This window comes from Culex quinquefasciatus, chromosome 1 (genome assembly GCF_015732765.1).
Source record: "Culex quinquefasciatus strain JHB chromosome 1, VPISU_Cqui_1.0_pri_paternal, whole genome shotgun sequence".
NCBI classification, from domain to species: Eukaryota; Metazoa; Arthropoda; class Insecta; order Diptera; family Culicidae; genus Culex; species Culex quinquefasciatus.
In genome coordinates, this window is record NC_051861.1 from 38,309,413 (window position 1) to 38,336,353 (window position 26,941).

General features: G+C 38.8%; 2 protein-coding genes, 1 long non-coding RNA gene and 1 pseudogene across 9 annotated transcripts in view; 2 read left to right on the top strand and 2 right to left on the bottom strand.

Moving 5' to 3' along the window:
• Window positions 1-857: 857 nt before the first annotated feature.
• Window positions 858-1,659, bottom strand: LOC119765548. Its single transcript, XR_005276807.1, has 2 exons — window positions 1,503-1,659; window positions 858-1,414 (listed from the first exon to the last, which is right to left on the bottom strand). It is a non-coding gene; the product is annotated as an uncharacterized LOC119765548 (long non-coding RNA).
• A 106-nt stretch (window positions 1,660-1,765) lies between these two features.
• Window positions 1,766-3,295, top strand: LOC119769521 (annotated as a pseudogene).
• Window positions 3,296-5,395: 2,100 nt separating this feature from the next.
• On the top strand, window positions 5,396-6,388 carry LOC119765153. Of its 3 annotated transcripts, none has more exons than XM_038248410.1 (5): window positions 5,396-5,583; window positions 5,654-5,686; window positions 5,747-5,866; window positions 5,919-6,177; window positions 6,249-6,388. In XM_038248410.1, exons 1-5 carry the CDS (start codon window positions 5,419-5,421, stop codon window positions 6,347-6,349), a joined length of 678 nt encoding a protein of 225 aa, XP_038104338.1. In that variant the 5' UTR covers window positions 5,396-5,418; the 3' UTR covers window positions 6,350-6,388. The 3 variants fall into 3 exon arrangements, with proteins under 3 accessions (XP_038104338.1, XP_038104340.1, XP_038104339.1); XM_038248411.1 differs by having other exon boundaries at window positions 5,403-5,574; window positions 6,249-6,384; XM_038248412.1 differs by having other exon boundaries at window positions 5,401-5,583; window positions 5,919-6,321.
• Window positions 6,389-9,975: 3,587 nt separating this feature from the next.
• The window catches only part of LOC6035052 (elongation of very long chain fatty acids protein AAEL008004), a 109,341-nt gene continuing 92,375 nt past the window's right edge, over window positions 9,976-26,941 (bottom strand). For all 5 annotated transcript variants that reach the window (XM_038248634.1, XM_038248633.1, XM_038248635.1 and 2 more), the window contains 4 exons: window positions 26,598-26,703; window positions 21,939-22,075; window positions 21,718-21,870; window positions 9,976-12,445 (listed from right to left, as the gene is read on the bottom strand). In XM_038248634.1, the coding sequence (XP_038104562.1) occupies window positions 12,155-12,445; window positions 21,718-21,870; window positions 21,939-22,075; window positions 26,598-26,703 (687 nt within the window). In that variant the 3' untranslated portion in view covers window positions 9,976-12,154. The remainder of the gene's footprint in view (window positions 12,446-21,717; window positions 21,871-21,938; window positions 22,076-26,597; window positions 26,704-26,941) is intronic.

Sequence of the window (26,941 nt, forward strand, 5' to 3'; positions counted from 1 at the left end):
CCGACGCACAGAAAGAAACAGCATCTGAGAACTTCTGTCTGCAAGGAAACCAGTATTTGAAAATAAATATTTTTAAATAAAATAAAAGCACTACCTTGACCGCCCATTGTTACTACAATCTGTAATTGTTACCAAGCACAAAAAAACGGTAGTGGGCCGGCTTAAATTTACAACTCGCGCCAGTCAAGAAAAACACTGCCATTTTGGATTCCAATTTAAAAATTTTGACACAAGAATTTTCCCCGAAACCCTGTTTGCTGCGATTTGTTTGGCGGGTTTTAAGAATCATGTATGTCAAACGGCGGGATTTAAAAGTCATTGTTTATGTTTTTGACATTAGTTTACATAAAGAATTTCCGGGTGATTCCCGGTCATTTTTTTTTTCAATACTCTCCCATTGTTCGTGCTTTTCGTGACTTTTTCAAGCATTGGAGTTCATTGCTCATAAATTTCCAAGGATCTGACACGCATGCAGTTTCCTGAAGTCCCCACCAGAAGGACTGTCAATTGAGAGATTCGACAGAAACGTGCACGCATCCTGGTGGCGAGTACCCACTCAGCACGTTACGTTTGAATTCCGTTTAGAATTCCGCTTGAGCGAAAAAAGTTCGATTCGAATTCTAAACAGTGTTCGTTTTAGATTCTAAAACGCATTCCGTTTCAAACGCAACAACCGGTTCCGTTTGAGTTTTCGCCGCAAATCGGTTCAAGCGGAATTCAAACGGAATCGAAACGGAATGGACGGATTAGTTTTGACAGCTGCTTCTTCTTATTCTTGTTTTTACTTTTTGGTTTTCTTTTTATTTTGGTTGAATCCAAAATTAATTTGAATTCAACCAGAGAGGTTGATTAAAGCATTTTTTTCTTATTTTGAAAGAATTTTATTTATTATTTAAATTTCTCGTCAAATGAAACGCCTAACACGAACCCAATCCCCCAGTCCTCATATTTTTTTATTCTGTAAAATAAACATAAACCACTGACAGATTGTATTCCTCGGTGCAATCCGTAACGACGTCATTGTTGGTGGCTTCGGTCAACATTTCGGATGCTCCATTAGCTTGACGATCTGGGCAGGGCTCGGCGGACCAAACTAGCTGTTCTGCGTCGGGAACTTGATGAAAGAACCTGCCTACAAGAAGCATTGTGGACCGGTGGTTGCACCACCCGGTTGTACGTCTGGTACCTCCCACAACGCAGGTTTGCGTGTTCTTGTCGTGAGCGTGAGGAAGGGCGGCCACTTCGGTTGCGAGCGTTGATTGCCTGGTTGAGTGCGGTTTGGAAGCCGCCTTCCGCCCGTCCCCCAGCACCACCTGCCGCAAAAACTTGATCATCACCTCGATCCACAGCGAGGACTTCTGGGACGTGTCGAAAAGGGAAGCTTCCGCCAGGTTTGCTTAGTGGCCAAACGTGTCTGCGGGAAAAATTTGAAAAAAAAACGAAATAAACTGTTACTTACTGTCACTGTTATTTTATATTTTTTTATAACGAGCTTAACTCACCAGTCCGATTAATTCCACGGCAAATCTGTTTTTCCCGAGGTTTTTCCGTAAAAAAAAAAACGTGGCGCGAAAGAAAACAGGTTCGAACAAGTTTTCCTACTTCCTACTTTTTTCCTAACACTTTGACGTTTGATTGCCAAAAATCAACAAGAAAACCGCTTCGGCGAAATGTCATCGAGGTTCCACCATACACCAGCAGGTGTCGCTCTTGTGCAAAAATTGCTCAAACGGAACCGAAGCGGAACTCAATCAGACCGAGGGGGATGACACTTCGCGATTTGATCAAAATCGTGCCAAATCGCACCAAATTCCTTCATCCTTGCCCATCTTTCCTTCATCGCGGTCTTTTTTGCTCATCGCGCCCAAATCGCGCCAGATCGCGCTCATCGTGTACATCGTGCACAGATCGTGCTCGAATGAAATTTTTCAATCAAGCAGTCAGGGTTGCCATAAAATAATCGTTCCAGCAGTTTTCCATGAAACTGGTCGCACTGCTATGTTTGTTTTTAGTGTTTCGAGCAGTCCGAAAAGGTAAATAAACAAATCAAATATTAAAACTTTCTTCGTTTTTTTTGAGACGGATTGCGGCCGCTTCCTGTGCAGAATCTTTTTTCTTGCGACCCGGAATCGGAAAAAGTTTTAGGCCGGGGGGCTTGGACGCGTTGTTGGCACCACCATCTTGCGAGCGATCCCACGCGCTGGTCAGCGTGTTGGCAAGCAAAGGGCAAAAGAAGAAAAAGTCACGACGGTTCTGGAGTACCGTGACCAAGGTCTGGTTCGCCCAAAGGTACTGATCGTGGTCCCGTTTCGCAGCGCGGCTATGAAGATTGTCGACACGAACCAGCGCCTCTTTACCGGGGACGATCCTAAGCTTGTGACTAACTACAAACGCTTCCAGTCCGAGTACGGCGGCGAAACGCTGGCCTTCCCGAAGGTCAACCCCAAGCCGGAGGACTACTAGCGGACATTCGCGGGAAGCACCGACGACAACTTCCGGATCGGCATCTCGTTCAGCAAAAGTTCGATGAAGCTGTACACAAAGTACTACAATTCGGACTTGATTCTTGCCTCTCCGCTGGGACTCCGGATGACCATCGGCGCCGAGGGCGAATCCGAGCGGGACTTTGACTTCCTCTCATCCATCGAACTCCTTATCCTAAACCAAGCGGAGATCCGTCTCGCCCAGAACTGGGACCACGTGCTGCACCTGATGGACCACCTTCACCTGCAACCCCAATCAACCGAACACACCGACTTCTCCCACGTCCGCTACAAGTGCCTCAACGGATGGTCTCGCTTCTACCGACAAACCCTCCTCCTTTCCTCCCACGACCTGCCCGAATTCCGCTCCATCTTCAACAACAAATGCGCCAACTACCACGGCAAGGCCCGCGTCGCCAACCCCGTCAAAACCGGCTCAATCCGGCACGCCATCGTCCCCCTTCTCCAAACCTTCCGCCGCATCGAGGTGCCCTCCTCGAGGCGTCCTACGACGCCAAGTTCGCCCACTTCACCACCGTCCTCCTGCCCCAGCTCCGCTCCGTCACGATGGCCCGCACCCTCATCTCATCCCGTCCTACTTCAACTACGTCCGGCTACCAACTGCCTCAGTAACATTGTCCTGGTCGATCCAGTCACAACCCTCGACGCCAATGGCAACGAGCGCCAACGGTAGAGAATCATCGCAGACGCACACTTGCGCACGGAGGTGTTGCCAACCATTCCGAGGCTATACTCGGCCAGCTTGACCAGGTCTCCGAGCTTGACGCCACCGGCCGCGGTCATTACGATGCGGGGGGGCCTTGTAGTGCGTATTGATGAAAACCTGCAAGTCGGCCATGCCCATCGATTGGATGTTCTTGGTCGACCGGAGAATCACTGACGAACTGACGTGCCACCACTGTCGTCAGTGGGAAAATGGTGTTTCCAAGAGGAATTCCCTGGTAGGCGGTCGCTTGCAGACGGTCCAATACTACTTTATGCAGGTTGCTCTCGACCTCCTGCATCTCATGCAGAATCACATTCCGCGCGCTCGGTTTCAGACTCACACAGCTTTGAATTTTGAATGATGTCGGACAGAACCTGCCCCGCTTTCGTTACATCCTTGGAAAGACATTTTTTGTAGTAAAATCTTTTAAATAAACTACCAGTCACAATTAATCACTACAAATCACCACGCATTATGATCGTTAGCGAAATTGCCACACTTTGCAATACCCCACTTTTCTGAAAATGCTTGATTTTTCATCATAAACGCGATTTTCCCTAAAAACTGCTCAAACTGTATGGGGGCTGTCATTCCGAACACCGCTGGAACAACAGCGAACCTAGCGGAAAAAAACGTCGTCGAATTCTTCAATATTGTTTACGTATGGTTTTTGAAAAGGACAGATGTATATCATTGAACAAACAGCATTGAAAAAAGTGTGTAAAAATTCAAACCAAAATACGTTGAATAGAGCTAGGGTGTGCACCATCCGCCTAGATAGCGCCACTTCCAAAATCATGATGGCCTACAGTAGCAGAATGTTGGACCATCTAATCACTGCAGAAAACATTCCGTACGAACGACATCAGACAAATGTCTGACTGTCCTTCATCAGAGGATTGCAATTTTCGCGCCAAAGAAGGTAAACAAAACGAAATCGGACATAACATGTGTAAAGGGACTATTTTAAGTTGTTGCTTGAGAAAAAAAAATGAGTTAATTTTCTGTTATGTTTTCGGTAATGTTAATGCATTTTTGTATTATTTTTAGTCAACTGGAATTATAAAGAAGTGATTTTTTTTTATTTAAGCAAGGTTAACATTTATTTTCTTTCGAAATTATTGAGCCTTTTTCATTGTTAAGTAAAGTGCGAAATAATTACAAGCATTACGTTATTTTATTACATTTAACATTTATTAGATCAATAAAATAAAGTTCTACTTGGCCATTCAACACAACGCACTGAACTGAACTCAAAACAAACATGGGCACTAATTAAAAAAATGAAAAACTTACCTAAAAATGGCTATAACTTGAAAACGATGCACTTTATCAAAATTTCAATAGAATACTTTTTGATTGCAAATTCGATTTTACATCGAAAACTGAAGTTGATTTTTTTTTTATTTTTTGAAAAAATCAGTATTGATTCAGAAATTTATAACTCGGTCGAAGATTTTTTGCCCATTCTGGAAATTTCTGAAAAGTTGGCATTTAATGTCCTCTAAAACATATCAAAAAATAAAAAAATAAATCAAAATAGTGTTTTTTTTTGCAAATCAAGTTTTATTGATAAAAAATTAAATTAAAAATCACCATTTTTTTACCGTGTATCTTTTTTTTCAGTGTAGTCCATATCCATACCTACAACTTTGCCGAAGACACCAAATCGATCAAAAAAATCCTTCAAAAGATACAGATTTTTGAATGTTCATACATCATTTTTGTATGGACAGCTGCTAAATTTGTTTGGAAAATTTTATGGACAAACTAATGATGCAAAATGGCTTCTTTGGGCATACCGAATGCACCAAAAAAGTTTCAGCCGGATTAAAAAAATACAAAAAAAAAATCAAATGTTACCATCAGGGATGTTAGACAACGTTTTTTCAGCAGAGACTTAAAAATTTCATACAACTTTTATATAGAGAAAACAAACTGCTGATTGTTATGTTACTTAACCAAGTGATATCGGATTTATTAGTCAATTTCTGTGCCAGAACTCTTCTCTTTTTTTTTGTTTATTACGCATTACACAAACATTTGCGCAACGGTAACGCCAAGCCTTTCATTTATAGATCATTAAAATAATAATACATTTCTGATACAAATGATGAACGAGTATGATAACAACATTTGTTTACTTACTAACAGTACTGATCAGAAATGCTCAATTTGATTCGTACACTCCATTGTTATACGGAGCCAATGTTGAGAGATAAAATGTTTTGGTTTGGTTTAGACTGTCGATATCACAGCAATATAAAAGCTTGTGAAATAAAATTGAACGCTTTTGAAAATTTAGAACGTGCCATGGAATACATTGTAAATTTTCTGTGCTTCGTTCTAGTTATTGTTCCTCAAGTACCTAATGTTTTTATTTCAATCCTTATTTTCACTTGAAGTTTTCTTTTCTGAATTTTGCAATTTTTGTATTTTGTAGATTACGTGTACAGAAGAATGTATTGATCCAAAGGTATTTTGTTTTAATTAACGTAGTTTCAAATGCGTTTAAATTAAATTATTTCCAATCTAGGATAAGCAGCTTGAATCGTGCTGCAACGTTCCGGAATTGTTTCCAACCGTGACAACGCGTAACTGCCATTTGAGGGCTAGAAATATGACAACAAAGGAGGACACCTTGGGATATTTATCGGTAAGTAGTTCACCAATTAGGAGCAAAAAAGAGCCTAAATTTGTTCAAAAAGTGCTTCCACGAGTGCGTCTCAAACGAGAGTGGTGCCATCACGGCTGGCAGCACTGTCAACGTGGACCGGTACTACCAGATGGCCGGGCTGTTCAACGAGGCCATAAAGCACACCTACCGGATGGCCGTGGATCGGTGCGTGGAAATGCCGCGACGTGCTTCCGACCAGAGGACGGCGTGTGACATTTTTGCGCTCAATTTCAACGGTTGCATAATCCACATGGTTGCCCTGTACTGCCCAAAGGAGGTGGCCAGCACGGGTAAGTGGGGATTGTGAATTTAATGAATTTAAATATTGTTTGCACTTTTTTTTTGCATCTGAAATTTGTAGAAAGTACCGCATTGGTGTTCCGTTCTGTCGTGAGTCGAAAGCGATTGAATGAAATAAATGTTAAGTTCAAAAATCCAAGGTCCGTTTTTTATATCTCGTGACGGAGGGGCGGTACGACCCCTTCAATTTTTGAACATGCGAAAAAAGACATGTTTTTCAATAATTGCAGCTTGAAAAGGTGATGAGATAGAAATTTGGTGTCAAAAGAACTTTTTTTTTTTGAAAAACTGGACGTGCAATTTGATGGCGTTATCGAAAAAAAATAAACAAGTTTAAAAAAAACTCTGCCATTACAACTAAATTTTCATTCATTTCATATTAAATGTTTTAACAATCCTATTTAATTCATTCAGTTCCTTGAAATTCACACTAAGAACCGCTGTGGATAACATATTTGGTATGTTAATGCGCTGTCCGCGAAATCGTGAAAATTCACTAATCCTTATTATGACGTTTCATGCAACCAGAAGCAAATTGAAATTCAAAACAAATGTTAAATCCTGGCTACGAAACCTATGTTTACCTTTGAGGTTATGTTTCGAGATTTTCCTGTTTATAACAATGTTTTCGATTATCGGTAAAAAAAGCGTAGTGAAGCGTGTAGGGATTATGGGTTGCAGTATGGAATATGTTATAAATTATTATATGCAGGGCTGTGGAGTCGGAGTCGGAGCCGGAGCCGGAGTCGGTGGAGTTGGGTCTTTTTGGGAAGCTTGGAGTCGGAGTTGGAGTCGGAGTCGTCAAAACTCGAACAGCTGGAGTCGGAGTCGGAGCCGGAGTCGGCTAAATTTTAAGAGCTGGAGTCGGAGTCGGAGTCGGAGCCGAAGATTTCTGATAACCCGGAGTCGGAGTTATCTTAAATTCAACAAAAAATATGTTTTTTTTTTATTGTTCAGTATTTCCTGTATAACAGCTTAATTTACAAATCAACTTATATTTTTAATTGATTTATCAGATGCCATTATGTTTTTGAAGTTTTTTATTGTGACTGAAAAGCTCTAATTGTATTATTACACTATAATCACTGAATGATAACCTCTTACCCAAGTATGTAGTATCGACATTAAAAAAATAATAAATAAAAAATTGGTTATTTACTCAGACTATATTTATGTGCCCTTTCAATTCAAATTTGACCAAATTTCATCCAGTTTTTTCTGAAAAAAGTACACACAAAGTCATCTTTTACCCCAATAGCGAATGTCTTAGAGGTTTTCAGTTAAATCAATTTTTAGGAAAAAAATACGAGGTGCATAAAAAGATTATAATAGTAATCACTGTTTTTGCAGATCGAAAAAGAGTCACCGACAGTTTAACTTTTATAACAAATAATCAACGATAATAACAATCTCTTACTTGGAACTCAACATGCGCATTTTGTTTATAACTGAGTACAAGAAAATCAAAGTGCTGCATTTAAAATAATTGAAACTAACAAAAAATGTCAAAAGAAGTTGCAACAAATTTGAAATAACCATTGATTGTTGATGTTGAGTTTAGGTAAACTTTTTTGATATCGTTGCAAATTATCGTTGAACAAATATCAAGAATTCAGTACCAAAATGAACTAATAAAAAAATGTATTGAACAAAATATAAGATTTTAATTTATTTTTCAAATATTTTAGATAAAAAACAGAATCAAAATATTATCAACTGTTAAGAATTGATGTGAAATATTTGTGACCTAGATAATATTTTACTTGTGGATATTAGTTTTTTATTATCTTTTAATTTTTTCATATATTTTGATGGAGGCGCAAGATCATCCATAATGCTTCGTTTAAGGTGACGTAACGCGATTTACGATTCACGAAGTATCGTGCGCCTCCTTTTAAAAGCATATAAAATTTTAAAATTAAAATAAATTAAAAATTTCCAGGTTAAAATATTTTCCATGTCACAGATATTTGAAAAGGACATTTTAAGCGTCCTTTCCACGAAGAAAATGTTTAGATACATGTTTCGTTTAAAATTGTCATTTAAAAAACAAGGTGCCTGTCACTGTGCTTCTTACAAATGTCAGCCTGAAAGTGAGCAAATTGAATTTTAATGTTCAATAGATCATTAAGGCCAGGTTTCTTTTAGTTATTCATTCAATATTTAAATTTATTAGCTTTGAAAAAAATATTTTCAAATTTGAGGTGAAGCAAATAAATCCAAATTTACTTTCAAAACTGTTCTTCTCAAAATGCCTCTAAAACTGAAGATATTTTTTGATTTCTGTTTCCATAACGTATAAAACTTGTTACCTAGAAACTTTTTATCCGTTTATTTACTTTACTTTACTTTTACTTAACTTATTTTCTTGAGAAAAACATGACGCTTAGAGAGTTTTTAAATAATCATATTTATCAATGTTTAAAAAATAATTTACTAATAATAGTTATCTAACTTTTGAAACATTTAAAAATATGTGGAGTCGGAGTCGAAGTCGGAGCCAACCATTTGTTGAAAGCTGGAGTCGGAGTCGGAGTCGGAGTCGGCTAGAGTTGGTAGGCCGGAGTCGGAGTCGGAGTCGGAGCCAACCATTTGTTCAAAGCCGGAGCCGGAGTCGGAGTCGGAGTCGGAGTCGGAGTCGGAGTCAGCTAATCTGAGAAAGCCGGAGTCGGAGTCGGAGTCGGAGTCGTTTGAAATATGACCCGACTCCGCAGCCCTGATTATATGAGTCCAGATATGAGTATTTATTATAAGATTGATATAATTCCCAAATAAGAGTTAGGAGCGCAACAAAAAGTGCGCACCTTCATGAATATTGCCTTGTTAGCTGACAGATTGCAGATTGAGTGCGAGAGCGCGCTAGCGAGCTGCGAGAGAGAACAATGAGCGAGTAAACAGCGGGGCAGGCGAAAGAGAGAATGAAGATTGTCAAATCAGTTTTGTGGCAAATGTTGTTTGTTAATTGCAAAATATCTGTGTTTTTATTATAAAAGAAAGTCCCCGATCACGACAGAGCGATCAACGAGTGATGTCGAATTGATGGCGGAGAAGGTGAAGTGCACTGGATGTCAACAAGAGGAACACAAGATTGTCGATCCAAAAATCGAGTGATCCAGAAAACGGAGAAATTCTTTTCATTAGTCTTTGAAGTAATGCCACCAAAGCGCGCGTTCAACGGTGTTAGGGACGAGGTTAGGGAGCGAGGGAGCGTTCTTTTTTGTTTTGGGTGAGGGAGGGGGAGGGGGTGCGAACGCTGTGCACCCCTACATTTGCACCATACCTTTTGTTTTAAAATTGTATGGAAATTTTGTTACGAGAGAGGATTTTTTCAATTTTTGCGTTACGTCATAAAATAACTATTAATTACATTAAATCAACTAAAAGCACATTTGGCATCCTGGAGAGCACGGACGTCGTCAGCATCGCCAATTCAAGCAGCTTTTCCAAGATCAAGGCTAGTACGCAGATCGGAAGGAAAGGGGTCAAGAAACAGCAGAACAAAAGAGAGGGAGCGATTTCTTGGGGCCTTTCTTCACCCTGTCTGGCTTGCTTTAGCTGCCGCTGCTGCCGATTTGATTTTTTTTTCTTGACCGGTTCCTTTGCAGTGCATGTACTGCGTCAGGGTCAAGGGGTTTATTGAGGGCAAGACAGTGAGCAAGAGAGCAAATCTCTTTCCTCCTGGTGCATCCCATTTGCGCTGAAGAATGTGTAAAATGATGGAGAAATGTTTGAAGAAAAAAATCATAACATTCGTTTTTCGGAATGTTTGACAAAGAAAAAAACCAATATTTCACGTTTTCAGCACATTTTTTTTATTTCACTCATTTCACCACGCTCATCAAATTAGTAGATATCTATCAAGTAATGGCCAAAATCGACCATCAAAACTGCTTGCAGTTTTTTCCTCCAGCTGCTTCTCAGTACACGGATAACTAGCTATAGGAATGGAAGAAAGCCGCTTCACACCTTTTTTTATTTTGAAGTTTTTTTTTCTTGAAATATTTTTTTTGTCGCGTTAAAGTGCTTCTCTTCCTTACCTTTCTAATCCGGTTTTATTTTTTAACTTTACTGTATTTCTTCGCGAATGTCCAAATGCTGCTGATGGTTTAATTTTTTTTCGCGTTCCTATTGTTTGTAAATATTAGCTCACACCAAGTTGGTTTGTTTTGTCTCGTTTACTTTTACTTTCTCAATTGGATTCTTTAAAACTAGATTTTTCTTTTTTTCATTGCGACATTGACACGGAGCGTCGATGCAAGTACAGATTGTTTAACACGGTTTTTTGTTTACTGATCATTTTTTTTTATTTGCCTTATTACTTTGCAATTGCATTTTCCTTACAAAAAAATAAAGAAATCACATTAGAGTTATACTTTTTCAACTTTTCGTTTGTTTTTATTTGCATTTCCCATTCATTCTCACCTTCTACCAGGCGCACTCTTTCAAGCGATTTGAATGCTTTTGTTTGTTTGTTTTTAATAGATACTGTATACTATTTGCTAAGGGTTTTTGTTTCCTTACTCCTGTTCCTGAATAGTATTGAAGTTTGTGTGTTGTAGAAGATGAACTTTATTCTATGAAGGGGTAAGACATGTGGATGACAAAACTGAGCAAAACGAAAAACATAAAAATGTAAGGCAAAGCATTCCATAATTTCTTCACCTCTCTATTTTGATTGATGTTTTCCTCTCAGCTGCTTGTTTTTACCTCTACACACTCTCGCTCTTTAGTTCACTTGCTTAATCTTACGCTTATCGGACGCTAGGTTAGCTCAACTATTTACAAAATATTGTTTTCTTCTTCCTCTCACGCTCACGCTCTCGCTCGCGTTCAAACTCACTTCTTTAATGCTCTCTTTTTTGTTTGTTTGTGTGTGTGTGTGGGTATTTTCCTTCTTCTATTTATTACTTCAGTTGCCGTCCAACAAGTTACTAACTTTATTTAAAACTCTAAATAAAGGTAACACATTTCTACTGTTTTTTTCCGTAATCAAAGAAAAAAAGCTTTCACCTTTTCCTACTTTTTGGCTTTCACTTAATAAAAACACATTTTTTTGCGCATTCAGCTCTTAACATGTGTGTGTTTCCGGCGTGTTTGTGTTGACGTGTGTTGATTGTTCTGTTGTTCTGCTTGAACGGTGTGAGTGAGTACTTGTCAGTTTCCCTCTCCCCTCGTTCTCTCTCTAACCTCGTTTGATTGCACGCTCTCTCGCTTTCTTTTCCCGCTTTCCGTAAGCTTATTTGTACGCAGAAGGCAATCGAAGCAAGCTTTGGAATGCAAGCTCGGTTGTCAAACAGAATAACGAATAACGAAACAGAAGCGAAAACGTCAATCAATGAGCGTTCCGTTTTGCTTTTTTTGTTTACTATTTTTAATTATGTTTTAATATAAATAACCCTCATCGGGAAAAATACGATAGGGCGGTCCTGCTTTCTATTGCGTTTGTTTTTTTTTGTAAACATTACTAGCGCGTGATTTGTGATTGTGTGTGTGTGTTTTGCTAGTGTTCGGAAGGGGAAAGCTTTTTTTAATGTGTTTGTGTTTGTTTTTGTTTTGTTTCAAAAAGGTGCGTAAACAAAAAAAGGGTTCAAATGCTTCAAACAAAAAAAGAAAAAAAAGGTAAACACAAATTCAGTTGCTTGTTTGCTTTGTGTTGTACACACGCGCGTACTAATAATAAAGAAGTTTTACAATAAATTAAATAATAATAACAATAGAAACCGCTTTGTTTTGGGGTTGTTTTGTCTCTCTCTCGCTAGCGACTGTGTGCAAGGTGGGTGGGGGAGGAGGATGACAGAAGGGAGGGGTGGGAGTGGTGGGAATGTGTTTGTGCTTTGTTTGTTTTTGTTGTGTTTAAAGTGTTTCTGTCAAGGCTAGGATACAAAAAGGTGGGAAAAGGTTCGGGACTTTGGGCTAATTGGTTGAAGTTGGAAGAAAGAGAAGAAGAAGGTACTCTTATATTCGCTATTATTGGTTCTGGGTGCGTCGCTGCGTGATTTCGATCTCGGCCGGGAGATCGCCCCGAACGTAGTAGTCGGCGGCCTTGTTGGAGGAGCCGCCGTTCAGCAGGGAACCGTTCGTGGTGCCGTTACTGTGCACCGCCGCGCCGTTCTTCCCGTGGTGGCCGTTGGCGGTTCCGTTGGCCGTGCCGTTGGATGTCACGCTGCCATTGCTGGTGGTGCCGTTGCCGTTGGCAAGGGCGAGGGCGGCTGCGGCCGCGGCAGCTTCCCGTCGGTCACGGGCCGCCTGGGCGCGGGCCTGGAAGGGAAACGAAGAGACGAGAAGGTTAGCTCTAGTACAAAGCAGAGGGAAAGCGAAAAGAGTTGAGAAGAACGAGACTTGCGCTTTTGCTCACTGACCTAAAAACATGTCTGCAACATTACAAAACAGAAAGTTTGTAGAAATAAACAATCTGGCAACACTGCTTTCATGTTTCTACTGAAATTAGCAACACTGCAAATGTCAAAATAATGTGAATTACTTACTAAACCAGCAAAAAATGAAAACAAGTCCAAGTAATTGACAAAGGAATGTTGTTCAGGTGTAAACCGGAAACGTGATCAAAAATTATGGTGAACGAATAAGGCTCTTAACTGCTTTCTTTTTTAAAATTGTATTTTCTTGATTTGTGTGCACCTACGACAAAGACCAAGAATGTTTATTTACGCTACGCTTGGTCTGACAGTCATGGTCTGACAGATTTGGTCTGACAGCTTTATCGTAGTAATGGATTGAAATTCAATCATTGCACCATGTCTTTTTTTTCAAGATCACCTGTTGAACTTGAGCAAACCCCCAAGTTTGCCCCAAGTAGTAGGTACCTAATTGCTTTCAACTTGAAACGAAAAGCGTGAACCACGTGCTAATTGCTTCGCGAGGGGGTCCACGGTGGCAATAAAACTAGAGATCCTAAATAGGGAGACTGGTCGAAGTGAATTTGACGTACCCAAACAGACACGAGTTTGACGTATCCAAACGAGCATTTGCCTTAACGCCTAGCAAAACTTATCAGTGTTGCCAAGCTCAAAACATACGTTGCCAGATCGATTTAGCAAGCTTAGACCAGTCTCCCTATTTAGGGTCTCTAAATAAAACCGCCCCAAAGCATAAGCACACGCATTGAATAATAATAATAACGGCAACAAATGTAAAAAAAAAGTCCATAAAAGATACCCAATCATCGAGGCGTTGCATAAGTGTGACTTTGGAGTTTGAATTTTACAGCTGCCCGCAGGAATGTCCCAGCCAGCGTTAAATTTACCGAATTTCAAGCACAGTTCGGTAAACTGTAAACTTACCGAACTTCAGTAGTGAATTTCGTTATTGTTTATCGCAAAACCTTTTTTTGTTCATTCAAAAAAAAACATTTTCAATCATATTGGTTTGACGCGGGGGGATGGCAACTCTATACCAACCAAAGCAAACTGACAACAGTCGACATTAGTACGGTTGTCAGATGAGAGCCCACAACAAAAACAATAGCTGTCAAATGGTAGCCCATAACAAATCATTGTTTGGGTTTTTGATTTTCGAATTTTCCGCAATTTAAACGATAAATTCCAGAAAAAAACAAGTAAATTGTGTTGCTGATGGCAAATAGTATCATTTCTTGAAGATTCCATCCCAATATTGGCTGAAAATTCATATCGAAAAAAAGTAATTTTTCTGTTTACCTTTTTTTGCTTTCTTTTTCTTTTGGTTGACAAAACAGTGCGCCCGTACACTGAGAATCGGCATTACACATTTTCCAGTTTGCTTTTACACATTTGCACGGGACTTTTGAGTTCAACCAGGATAACACACTTCGTGTAACCATAGCAATATGTATAATACTGATTCTCAGTGTTTGTTTTCTGAACTCCCAAGATGGCGTATTCGCTACCCCCAAAACAATCAGATTGCTTTACCGAATTTCATTCGCATTCGCATTCGCATGGAGATGGTGATCTTAGCGGGTTGCAGGCTGGATTTCGTCATGTAAGTGTGGTAATTGTCCAGCCCAGATTGCTTAGAAATTGATTAGAGGGAATTAAAACCAATTCTACCAGAACAGGACAGGTAGCACCATGATAGCCATCCATTGCCGGCCGCTCCCATCTCCACCATTCACCGGGAGATTGCTTTACCGAATTTCATAGATGAAAAAACGGTATCGATTCGATAAATCTTCTGGCAAAATGAAAAAAAAAAATGCCATGAGTGGATTATAAAACGGAGCAGCTACAAACTATACCACCGAATTTCAGAATTTTTCTACAATTATAGTTTTATAGATTACAAAATATGTAATTCAAAGTAAAAGGTTGTGTTTCCAAATGACACGAACTCGCCTAAAAAAAACTTTTAAGCGTTCTGGCGTTCGTCTGGGGGCTTGCGCCAGTCATCTGGCAGAATTTCCACCAGTTTTGCCCCAACCAGGTAACATTTTTAAATCAACTAGTAACCACTTAGTTTTATTGAGGTTTTATGATAGCATCTTGATTGATTTATAGTTTTATTTATGCACTCACCGCAACCAATAAGCAAGAGCTAATTAGTAGATTCTAACAAGGTTTTATGCCTTGGACATAAAACCATGTGACAATAAAAGCTACCCAAGTAGCACTCATAACTTGTCGACTGTTGAATAATAGTTAGACAATTGTTTTTGATAAACATACGAGAAAAAATCTGAACATAACTTGAATAACAGTTTGTTTCACTGCTTGTATAACTGACTTATGTAACTATCGTGTTTTGTGCCACAAAAGTGTTAAAACACAGTCAACTTCACTCTTTTCCAACAAAACACAACATAGGAAAAATTCTCACCTATTTGGAGGGTTCCATCCAATTTGCTGATTTACACTGTTTAAACATCTTATTTTGGAACACCTTCGATAAAAACTTGCTTGCTCACTTCCGTTTGAGGTATTTATCACTTGATTTTAGTCGAAAACGCTTTATATGAGCTGTAATTAAACGTCAAAATCCTGAAATGCCATGATGCTATTCCCTCATCTGCATTGTTTTCCTCGAAAACAGTTTGTTGAATAAGAATAATATTGCACTGTTTGTTTCACTGTTTATCTAACATTGTCATGTGACGGCATCTTCTGAAAAATGGGCGTGGCCAACCATTCTATAAATAACCTTAGGTTTTCTCGCTTTGTTACACAAATGTTATCGAAGAATAGGTAATATAACTGATATTCAACAAACATATTCAACTTGACATTGCGTGTTGTTAGGTGGTGTAAATTTGTACGTGAGGTATTTAGAGTTTCAATAATGTTTATTTATCGAAGATTGCAATAATTTTAATTGTTGACCGATTATTTATAAAAATTGCACCGGTAAAAGCTACAAAAAATATCAGCTTACGGAATTCATGATAGAGAAAACAACAAATTAAAATCACACCAATTTTCAATGTTACTCCGTGGTACGGTAATCGAAATGACAGTTGAAACGGTTTGTTATAACAAAGTTACATAATGGAGTTATAACAACTGACTTGAAACAAACTTATATAACTTTATTTCCAATGACAGCCTTTTCTGGAGTTAAGTTGTATAGCTCACTGCAGTATAACAAAGCGGACAGCAGCCTTCTTATTGACATTTAGGCCAGCTTGTTTACTATGAAGCCTCGTGGAGAGATGTGGAAGCGCGCCTGGACCTGCCGTGGAGATAACAACAAGTCTTCGAAGTCATCGGATCGAATCTTGGGAAAGACGAGGTTCATCAAAAAAATGAAAATCTAAAAGCTCGCCATGAAGAGGGTTTCACAAGAATCACAGTTAGAGAGCGCGAAAATATTATTTTATTTTTATTTTTTTTTTCATGCAATTTCATTTTTTTTTTCTAAATAAATCGGGCAGAAAAAAGCGTACCAAAATAGTCAGAGAAACTATTCATATTGGCTTCGTCTTTGATTGAAATTCTGATAAGAACTGTTTGTTTACATGTAAGTTGGGTAACGGTTAGACAACTGTTTTCAATCTATCTTTCCTTTTCAGTGTGCGCTTTGATTTGACAGCACAGCCGTTAACCACGCCCCCTTTTTTTGTTGAATCTCTTGTTAACTAGCACAGTGTTGTCAGATACATTTGTACAACTTACTCTGATAACTTGCATCTTATTCTGGCAAGTTATACAACAGAAAAAAGTGCGCTTTTTCCAATGCACAGGAGTTGTAGAACAAGTTGTGGTAACGAGGCCGTTCGGTTATACAACCAGTTAGGAAATACGTTTATCTGACAAAGTGTGTTGCTTGGGCTAAATGGCTTTTGATAAGGTTTTATGAAAGTTTTAAAAGAGTCTTGAAAACCCAATGGCAATGTCATGCCAAACGGTTGCAAAAAGCTTACTTAAAACCATAAGCCCCTGAAAAAGCATTTAACACGGCCAATTAGCAGTGTATAAATATGGCTCTAAACTGATTGAATTTGATTGACCGGCATCTTGGTTGAAAAAATAGAAAACTGAAAAATTTGATTTAAATTTGATGAAAACACACATTTATGCTGAATTTATGGTATAATTAATAAAGCGATAGATGTTTAAAATTATTTTGAACATTAAACACTATGATTACAAAATATTGATTTTTGATGAAGCGAGTTGAATTTTTTGGCTCTATCTGCACTATCAATAAAATTTCAACCGCTGCAGAACTTGAGCCATCAATTGCGAGAAATAAGCTTTTAAATTATTTGGATTACCTCTAATATCTATGATTTATCATTTTTGCCATTTGTGACAACCATCTCCATAATTTAATTTGGCAAGACGAAGACTTATTTCTGATAAAATAAAACCTATTTGGCATAAGACGTTTGAAGACGTACGAAATGTCATTTTTCCATAACTCCTGCCAAGGTTTTGACAAAGGTTTTATCAAGGCTTTGAGGATGTAGTTAGGATTCAGTTGTAAAGCCTTGATCTCCTATGTAGGTTTTATAAATAGGCCGTAACAAGCTTTTGCGGAGGTCCTAAGTGGGGTTTATCAAGGTTCTGGGGAGTTTGTGACGACGAAGGGGTTTTAATGTTGGTTTTGGCTGATAGGTTTTATAGCGGTTGTGACAGCTTTGATAAAGCCTAAATAGTTACTTGGGCAGATTTCTGCCATGATTTCTGGCGAATATGACACAAACCGGTCGTGCACGGTTCAACCGATTGAACCGGTTGATTTTGCTGCCAGACAGCTGGAAGTTTGTTCAGACACACTTGGCACACTAATTCTAGCCAAGTTTTGCGTAATGCCAGACGAATATGGCGAAAATCGGGCAACATTTCTGCCAACTGTCTGGCAACTCAATTCGAATCCGGAAACGGAATTCGTATACGATTCGAATTGAATTCCGACTCAGCATTCGAATTGAACTGACTGGGTGGAGGAGCTTTTAAAAAATCGCCTAAAAATCGAAACAGATTTGTTGGACCGGTTTTGCACAATGTGGCCACCGCGAACCTACCACAGCCGAAAGGTCTTCAACTGTATCTACGGAAAATTCCAAACTATAAGGTTTGTTTTTGATCACATTCAACAGATATTTTTCTTTACTTTGACCACAAATATTTATGTTAGGGCCAGAGATGACCTACAGGTTCCGGAAATCCAGTTCGGTAGGTCTTATTCCAGCGTGCCTCTAATGTTGCCATATCAGAACTTTGACATTCGATTACAGCTCATAAAAAGCGTTTTCAACCGAAATCGAGTGATAAATAGCTCAGTAGGAAGTGAAGCAAGCAAGTTTCTTTCAAAAGTTTTGCAAAATTTGTTGATTAACGTGAAAACTTCCATCATTGCCATGATTTTTCGTTCAAAGATATAAATTTTGCGTTGCTTTCAATATTTTGACAAAATTCCTTCACCAAGTTGTTTAGAATAGTGCCCTACACATGCTGATTCATTTTGGTAACGATTATCCCATTCCTTGTAAAGTTATGGAAATCGTCATTAATCAATGATTGCCAACTAGGACGTCAATGATTGTACCACAAAATTATTGCACACTTTGCACCAAATTCTCCACCCTTGCAAATCATAACTGCACACCAAATATTTGCACACTTAAAATCCTACCCCTTCTCCCCCCCTTTCGCCTAGCGTGGTGCGTGTCTCGACTGAGCTTTGTTGCTTTCGAACACTTTAGGACAGTTTCGAACTAGGGTGTGTGTCTTAGACAGTTTTTTCTGCTGTAGTTTGAGGTGTGCACTTTTGTATAGAGCTTTCCACAAGTTGCACGATTGTCTAAAAATCGCTGCAATCTGCAATATTGTTTTGGTTTTGAACGATTGTGATTGGCTGAATTCCAAGCAGCTGATTTTGTTTACACTTTTTTTACGCAGACATAGGCAAATCGAGTAGATCAATCGTCTGTAAAAACCAGCTGTTTACCACGTATAACAAAGAACACAGCTGATTTTGACAGACGAATCATTCTACTCGATTTGCCTATGTCTGCGTGTAAATTTGTTACAAACTAACACACTCTTGCGCGTGGATATCTCTATTCCTTCAGTGGCTTCAAGAAGGCAACAACCGGCACATGCTGATTCATTTTGGTGCAGAAATTCGTTAAATTGAATTTAATACAAAATATTGCATAGTGATGATCAACTTTCTTCGAAAATGATCAACGGCTTCACCTTAAATAGTGAAAATGAGCAAATTGGATGGATTAGGAGCGAGTGCTTAACCTGTCAAACATACGAGAATTTTCCTTTTCGAAAAAGTTTACGTTTGACTGGTTTTACCGTTTTTATTTTTAAAGACGTTACTTAATCCACCTTTAGGTGGTTGGTGCCTTCCTCACATTCAGTAAAAATAGCAACATTCCCCTTTAACATGTTCAACAAATCAATTACTGACTATTACTAATTTCTTTTGATAGGGTTCGTAGACCTTCAATATTTCTGGCTCATCGGCAAGGTCTGATAAAAAAACCTATCCAACGATAGTTTACATGGATATCATTATATCTGAAATCCGGCCTCCAAAAAGTGTATAAATAACACTTAAGTGCTAATAACTTTTGATAGGGTTGTCAGATCTTCCATGTTTTAAGCTCATTTGAAAGGTATTTCAATTATCTAACTAACGACGGGTTGCATTAGGAACCCAAACATCATTTTCATTGAAATATCTGAGATCCGGCCTCGAACAAGTGTATAAATAACACTTAAGTACTAATAACTTTTGATAGGGTTGTCAGATCCTCGATGTTCGAAAGGCTAATTTGAAGATCTTTCGAATATCTAACTAACGATAGGTCGCATGATTAATCCGGACATCATTTTTATTGGAATATCTGAGATCCGGCCTCCAAAAAGTGTATGAATAACACTCGAGTGCTAATAACTTTTGACAGGGTTGTCAGATCTCCAATGTTTTGGGCTCATTGGGAAGGTCTTTTTAATACCTTTCTGAAAATGAATAACTTGCATTAACCACACATTTCTTATGTCCGGAAGATTGACATACGTCAAAATCGTTTTTTTAGCGTAACTTTTGAAGTACTTAACTAAACTTGTTGATTTTAAATAGAGGCCTATGGGACCCCAAGACGGATCGAATGAGACTAATACGGTCAAAATCTGTTAATCCAGTCCGGAGATAATCGAGTGACATTTTTTTTGTCCACCAACCTAAACACATCCACACAGATATTTGCTCAGAACATGATTCTGAGTCGACATGTATGCGTGAAGGTGGGTCTACGAGGTCAAATTAATAAGATCATTTTTCGAGTGATTTCATAGCCTTTCCTTAGTAAGGTGAGGAAGGCAAAACATAGCACACGATTGCCAGAACCACTTATACAGTCGACTCTCTGGTTGTCAATATCCAAGGGACCGTCGAGGAAGAGAATCATCAGTTTGCAAAATGAAGACTCGATTGAAAATATGTTTTTCTTGGTTCCCAGCTTTGGGAGAGAATCATGGCAACGTCCAACAAACAAAAACAAACTAATGTCAAACACCCTTCAAAGCTTCGTTTTGCAAAGAAAAATGTCTATGCAAGCCATGAGATAGTGACAATATTGACAACCGGAAGAGATTTTTAAAGCAAATAGAATCCAAGGGACCGTCGAGGAAGAGATCCTTCAAGCAAGAGAAAATATCGAGGAATAAATCCAATCGAAGTATGCAGTTTGAAGGGACTGAAGAATTCATCGATAGATGAAGCGAGAAGATCGACAGCCAGAGAGTCGACTGTAGATGTAACTGGCTTTTCCCGGTTAACCTGGAACCGATTCCCGGATACTCGAAACAAGGACAGCTTGACTATTTTGATGAAACGTCATCATGTCTCATATAAAGCTACATGAAATTGACCGATTTGACAATCTACGCTCATGGAATTGTTCTCTGATGGCCACTTGAAGTCAATTCTGGAATATGAAAGTAACCCTATAATCCGACTTATCGAACTTCATGAAATTGACGTAGATGACAGTCTGTGACGCAGATTTAATAATTGGGTTTTTGGCGATTTTCATGAAAAGCAAACAGCTTTGAGGGCAAGATTGGAGTAGTCGTAACAATCGAATAAGCCCACGAAGGAGAGGAGGAGGTCTCTCTCGCCGATCAAAACACAATCTCACACACGAAAATAAGCTATAAAACTGCACACAGCCACACCCTGTGCTAATCACGCCGCGTGTGTTGTCTTGACCTTCAATCTGCCAGACGAGGGGGATTTTTTCTTCAATTTTAATGCTCCGTTGTCGTTGGTCGAGCCCCGGGAGGTTGTAAAGTTGAACTTGGCCAACCCCTTCCGATAGGACCGAGACCGGCCAGGAAGCTCGCAATAGTTTTTCGATTAATGAGTTTGATTACGGATTCTGTAGAAGTTTAAGAGTTGAGTCATTACCGTGCGCAGTACACTTTGGCTAATGGTTCTATCTTGATTTACGATCTGACACATCCTGGTTGCAAGAACACAACAAAAGCTCGCGTATGCTGCGAGTGGAGCAATATACCTGTTTGATGGTACCATTATTGGTATGCAGTTTGAGTATGACTCTGTGAATTATAGTGTCAGTTTCGAATGTCCTATATAGAGGACGCCTTCCTCACAAAATCAACTACAAACGCTTCCTGTTTGTATTTGATTACGCCTGAATGCATGCAAGGAAAAGTTTATCAGAGAGTTCGAATGTCAAGGTTTTGATTTAGGCCACCTGCCAAAATTTCTTTTCTTTGTATATAACTTCTTAAGAACTTTATCAAACTTAATTATTTTCAGTACAAACTTATGGGAATGAAACCCGAACCGAATGAAACAACTCTGGCATAAATCCGTTCAGTCAGTTTCGAGATATTACAGTGACAACTTTTGAGTGAGGAAGGAGAAAAAATGAATTTTAGCAGTTCCTGATACTAAAAATCCTAATTTTGCTAAACATGTTTTAATCCGAAAATGGTTTAATCTTCAATATCCAAAGAAATTGAAACAGAAGGATATGTTTACCCATAATACTTCCCAGACTAGGTATGTCATCAAGCAATGTTGAGATGCGTAACGCTCCCACTACTCACCTTGTTCGCCTTGTACGTGTTCTGGTAGAACTCGTTGAACAGGAAGAAGAACATGACGGCGTGCATTCCGATCCACCAGACGAACGCCTTCGGGTAGTTGCAGTCGATGAAGAGCAGCTGGAACGCGTGCACCATGATGGCCACAAACTGGACCTAAAAAAGGTTGGAACAATCCTCGATTAGAAAGCACTCTTCAGCTGGCGTTGAGCTTGTGGTCTTACCATCTGCAGGGAGGTGAGATACTTCTTCCACCAGAGGTACTTCTGGAACTGGGGTCCGAGGGCGGAGAACAGGTAGTACGTGTACATCACGATGTGGACGAAGGTGTTGAGCAGTCCGAAGAAGGTGCTGTGGCCACCTGAAAGCAGAAATTAGGGATTAGCCGTTTTGCGAATTTGATGAAGAATGCAATTAATCATCGTAAATGGAGACCGGTTGCAATAAAAAAATGGTGTCGAGCTTGCGTCAATCACGACCTTTTTGCCAAAAATAACTCAACAAATCGGAATCAAAACAAAACGGAAAACAAAAAGTGGGTTTGATTTTTTTTATAATTAAAACCGGATCAACAAATCATAACTTGTCTGTCAAGCGTTAAACCCAGAGAAAAACAACATAAAAAATGTTTTCAATATTTTTTTTCTTTTAAATTAGAAGAGTACCCAGCTATTTCCTGATAAAATAAGGCTGGTACAAATATTTTTAAAAGTTTTTGTCACCCCCCCCTTCAAAATTGGCCCGAAAAATCAGGGGGCAAAAAAATATTTTTGCAATAAACTTCAAAATTTCAATGAAAATTCAAGGGCAACCAGCTGAAATCAAATTAAAATACATTCTCCTGCGTTTAAAATCATTTTTAGCATGTTTGGGTTTATTAAAAAATCTTAAGATTTTTTGAAAATTTTCGATGCAAAATCTTTTTTTCGATACAATTTTTGTTTTTGTCAGATCTTAGATTTTTTGAAAACTAATGATTGCAAAACAACTGAACTAGTGTAAAATGCATTTTAAAACACTTTTTTCATTTAAATGTGAAGATTATGGCTTGTTATTTAAATTTTTATATTTTTTTTATTTTTTTGCCCCCCCCTTGACCTCGACCAGGGCCGAGGGACAAAAACTTTTTTAAATATTTGCATCGGCCTAAGAGAATAGTTTATTTCAAGGAGACGCATGGTATTTCAAGGTTACTTGAGATTGTTTGTTGCATTATTTTACAGCACAGAAGACTCGAATTCAAAAGGTTTAAGCCTATTCGATCCGACGGATAAAATTCCAAATCTGAACAACTAACAGCAGTAAGGAGTTTGTTATTGTTTACTTTTTCCTGAAACGGAGTATTGCACTCAAACCAGAAACCAAAGAAAAGAAATATTCCTCGTTTTCCAGCTCTCGAGAAATAGTTACCACAAAAATCGTTTTTCATAGAGATTGTCAGAAAAGTGAAAAAAAAAATTATTTAAAAATTGTTTCCGATTCATTTTGTAAGCAATCCAAAATGAATCACTTCAAATCTGCCAGAATTTTTTTCAGTTTTCTGAAAATCTGCGTGCAAAATCCGGTTTGTGTGCTGCCATTTTTTTTTTTGAGATCTGGAATACCCACATTACCTTATCTAGGTATATAAGCTTATGCCTTGCTTAACGTAATACGCTCAAACCAACTGTTGTCAAACGAACGGGGTCACTTTTTAGTTTGACACCCTTTTTTACACGGAGTTCACACACACTACCAAATAATTGTTTTGATAGTGTGTGTGAGCTCAATCATCAAAAACACAAAGCCATCTGGTGGGAAAACATCTAAAGGAGCTATTGCCAAACTCGCAAACACGGCAACATGTATGTATGCAGGCTGGCGTTTGTACTAACAAATCCAGGCAAACGAATCAAGCGGACAAACTGTCAAAAAGTGCGAGTTTGTTTGCCGTAGTATAATAGCTCCTTAGGTTTCCGAGTTTTTAATGCCGCACTGCTTTGACAGAGCGTGAAAAAGTTTGCTTAGTAATTGGTTTAGTTAGAAAGAATTGGAAAATTGCATTGTGCGATCAGCTTTTAACTGGACTCGGTCGTTGGCGTCGAAAAAGGCGGCGGGTAGGGTGCGGGCTTAATAACGTCAAAACCACTTCCCCCTCACTTCATCTCACCATCCAGCTGCAGCTTTGTTGACAAACAAACGGAGCACGTAGTCGCATGATGGCGGCACCGAGCCAGAATTAGGGGTGATCATGTGGTTTAAAATGAAACTTTTTCAAGAAAATATAAATATTTTGAACATAATAAAAAAAATGTAACGATGCTCGATTAATTATTCCTGATGATGAAGAAGTGATAAAAGATCAAAATATTCAGCGATAATTTTTCGTCGAAATGAAATTGTCTATACAAATTAGGCACCCCTAGGCCTATCTGTGACCGTTTTGAACGATCGTGAGAGGATGACAGAAAATCCAGCTATCAGCTAAATCCACAATACGGACATAAGAATAAATCCTTAACATGCCATTTTTCCAGAATTTACCAGAATTTACCAGAATTTTTACTTACACTAAAAATAATACACACAAAACCCCGACGTATTGACTCCAATTGTTGTAAAACGAATGGTCAGTTTTGTGCTTGAAAATTTGCTTTACTTTAAAAGATTATTTTTTTTAGTTGAAAGATACAAACAAGAAATCAAAACATTGCCGCTCATTATTTGCTGAAGGAGGCATTAGACTGTGACAATCAAACAAACCCGCACTTTTTCGTGTTTGACAGTTTGCCAAACTTGCAAACTTGTTTGCGGCAAACTCGCAAGCAAAGTAAAATGTATGGAGGTTGCAGTTTTGGTAACCACTTTACAATTATCAAACAGAAACAAATGACGCAAATTATACTACTACTTATTAGTTCAATGTTTTTGTGTTGGCATCGGAGTGGCGCTAGCGTTTCGTTGTCGGAAATTTTATGTCATGTGGTGCTGGGATGGGCAATGTCAATGGGCCAAAGCCAAGAGCCTCAATAAACATTTTGTCCTGCTTACATCAGTGGATGTTTACAAGGGATGAGCAGGTTTGTATTGCTCAATTGGGGTTTAAAATCAGAGCTAAAATCTCGTTTTTATTCTTAGAATAGATACTTTTTCCTAACCGATCGTAAATATGTTGAAATTTGTTAATAACACATGAAAGTTCTGATTAAATTCGAAAATTTAAATTTTAAAATAAGTTCCTTCTTGACAGAGATGCTCGTTCATGAAATTACGAAATCAACACCTTCAACTAAAGTGCCAAAACGCGACGGTTCCGTTTTACCAGAGTGCACTTCCTTTAGCAAAAAAAAATTAATTGAGTTCTCTTTGAATGATAACCAAAAATCTATTTTTCCTGTTTTTTTACCCTTTTATGCTGTATCTTTGCAATAAGAGGTGAACAAAAATCAAACATTATCAAAAGTTTGAAATAAGTATTTTCGAAAAAAATGGCGACGGTGCCAAATATGAATTCTGCCTGCAGTGATGTTACTCAAAAGTTGTATTTTCAATCCTCTTAAACATATCAAAAAATCAAAATTTTAAAATATACACTGAAAATACGCCACCCTTTTTTTCCAAGTGCCCAAACACTTGAATGATTCAATTAAACCGCATCTTAGATCTAATTTGTTTGTGTTTCAATTTCAATCCAATCCATTATTAAATTCAAGTGTTTTGGCGATTGACTTTTTGGTATTTTTTGACACCTTATTTTCATTCGTGTGGCTCAAAAATTTCAAGTGTTTTGCTCATGAATTTGCCCCACTGTGTTGAACTATTCAAAGTGATGAGGAAAACACTTGAAATTGATCTTGTTTTGATTTGAAATGCAGTTTAGCGACAGCTTCATGAGACTTTGCTTTGTTTCCTCATTTGAAAGTTTTGGCCGTCCGGTGTGTTCGTTTTTCGCAGACCGCGGGAATTCGCTGCCGCCATGTTCCAGTTCAGTAAATTGCCTGCCCGGTTTGTAACCGCGAAGATGAGCATCGCCACAAGACTGCGTCCTCGGGCTCGAGCTCCGTATGGCCAGCGGAAGGGCTTGGTCTCCCGGATTCCCGGATAGAAGCCAACTTTTGTGATAAAGTTCCTTTCCGGACCCATTTGGTGAGTGGGGAGAGAATTTTTGTTGTGGGGTTTTGTTTTGATTTTTGGATGTATTTTGTATGATTCACAGGAAGGATGCGAAAGAGCTGCAGATGCCGAACCAGGAAGCGGTGCCAGTGAGAAGCAAGATTCGGATGCAGGGGCCAAGCTATGCGTCATTCGGATGGTCAAGGCACAGTTTGAGTCGATGGAACCACCGCGGTTCCACCAAAGAGAATTCCGCATCAACAAGAAGATTCTCCAGTGGCCTCTATCTCCGCCGGCACCGGTGTTTCACTCGCCGACGCTGAGGAACCTCCCAGGAAGCAGGCACGAAAAAATTACAGAATTTTTACACACCAAGTTGTTTTTGAAGTTGTTAGAAAATAAAAGCAGCCAAAAAATTAATTGCGCAACATCTTCTTTATTTAAAAAAAAAATCGAAATCCATTTCTTTTACATGCAAACATGCATTGATTATAGAAAGAAAAGCTATTTAAAATCAATAAATATAATATAGTATTTCATGTGACGCAACACGTCAAATTCAAGTGTTTTGCTATTGAAATGACAGTATATTTTGGTGCCCAAAATTCAAGTGTTTTGCGATTGATATTTGAGTGCTCTGTACAGCAGGGTCAGATCATGTGTAGAACACTTCGATAAGCCGTGGGATTTTTGCTCAGTGTAGTGGGGATGGTTCAAAACCGGACTACACTGTAAGAAATGCACACACGCTTTCCATGTCTAACAGTCACTAAATTGACTTGCCAACTTACCGGGAGTGAACTTGACGCCGAACCACACGGACATGGGCATGCATCCGTGGTGAATGACGTGCAGCGTTGACACTTGACTAGTTTTTTTGCGCATCACGAAGAAGAACTGCAAATAGAGAGAGAGAGAGAGAGATACATGTTATTGATTAATTCAGTGTACTTTTTGCGTCAAACCGGGGTTGGAATGTGCCTGTCGCTACAATGTTTCGAGAGTAAGAGCCGCGATTCTAGCGCGATCAGAATCGTAGAGATCAATTATCGCTCCAGTTTCAATTAGTTGTATGACCAAAATTTGACTAGAAAATTTTCACCACCCTGCCCAATCCAAGATGGCGGCACGCCCT

What these genes read in the sequence shown, in the direction of transcription:
- LOC119765153 (XM_038248410.1), top strand. Translation starts at nt 5,419, where the DNA reads ATGTTGAGAGATAAAATGTTTTGGTTTGGTTTAGACTGTCGATATCAC. An exon ending in AAGAATGTATTGATCCAAAG is followed by an intron (nt 5,687 to 5,746) that starts GTATTTTGTTTT and finishes TTTCCAATCTAG; the next exon opens with GATAAGCAGCTTGAATCGTG. An exon ending in AAAGGAGGTGGCCAGCACGG is followed by an intron (nt 6,178 to 6,248) that starts GTAAGTGGGGAT and finishes TGAAATTTGTAG; the next exon opens with AAAGTACCGCATTGGTGTTC.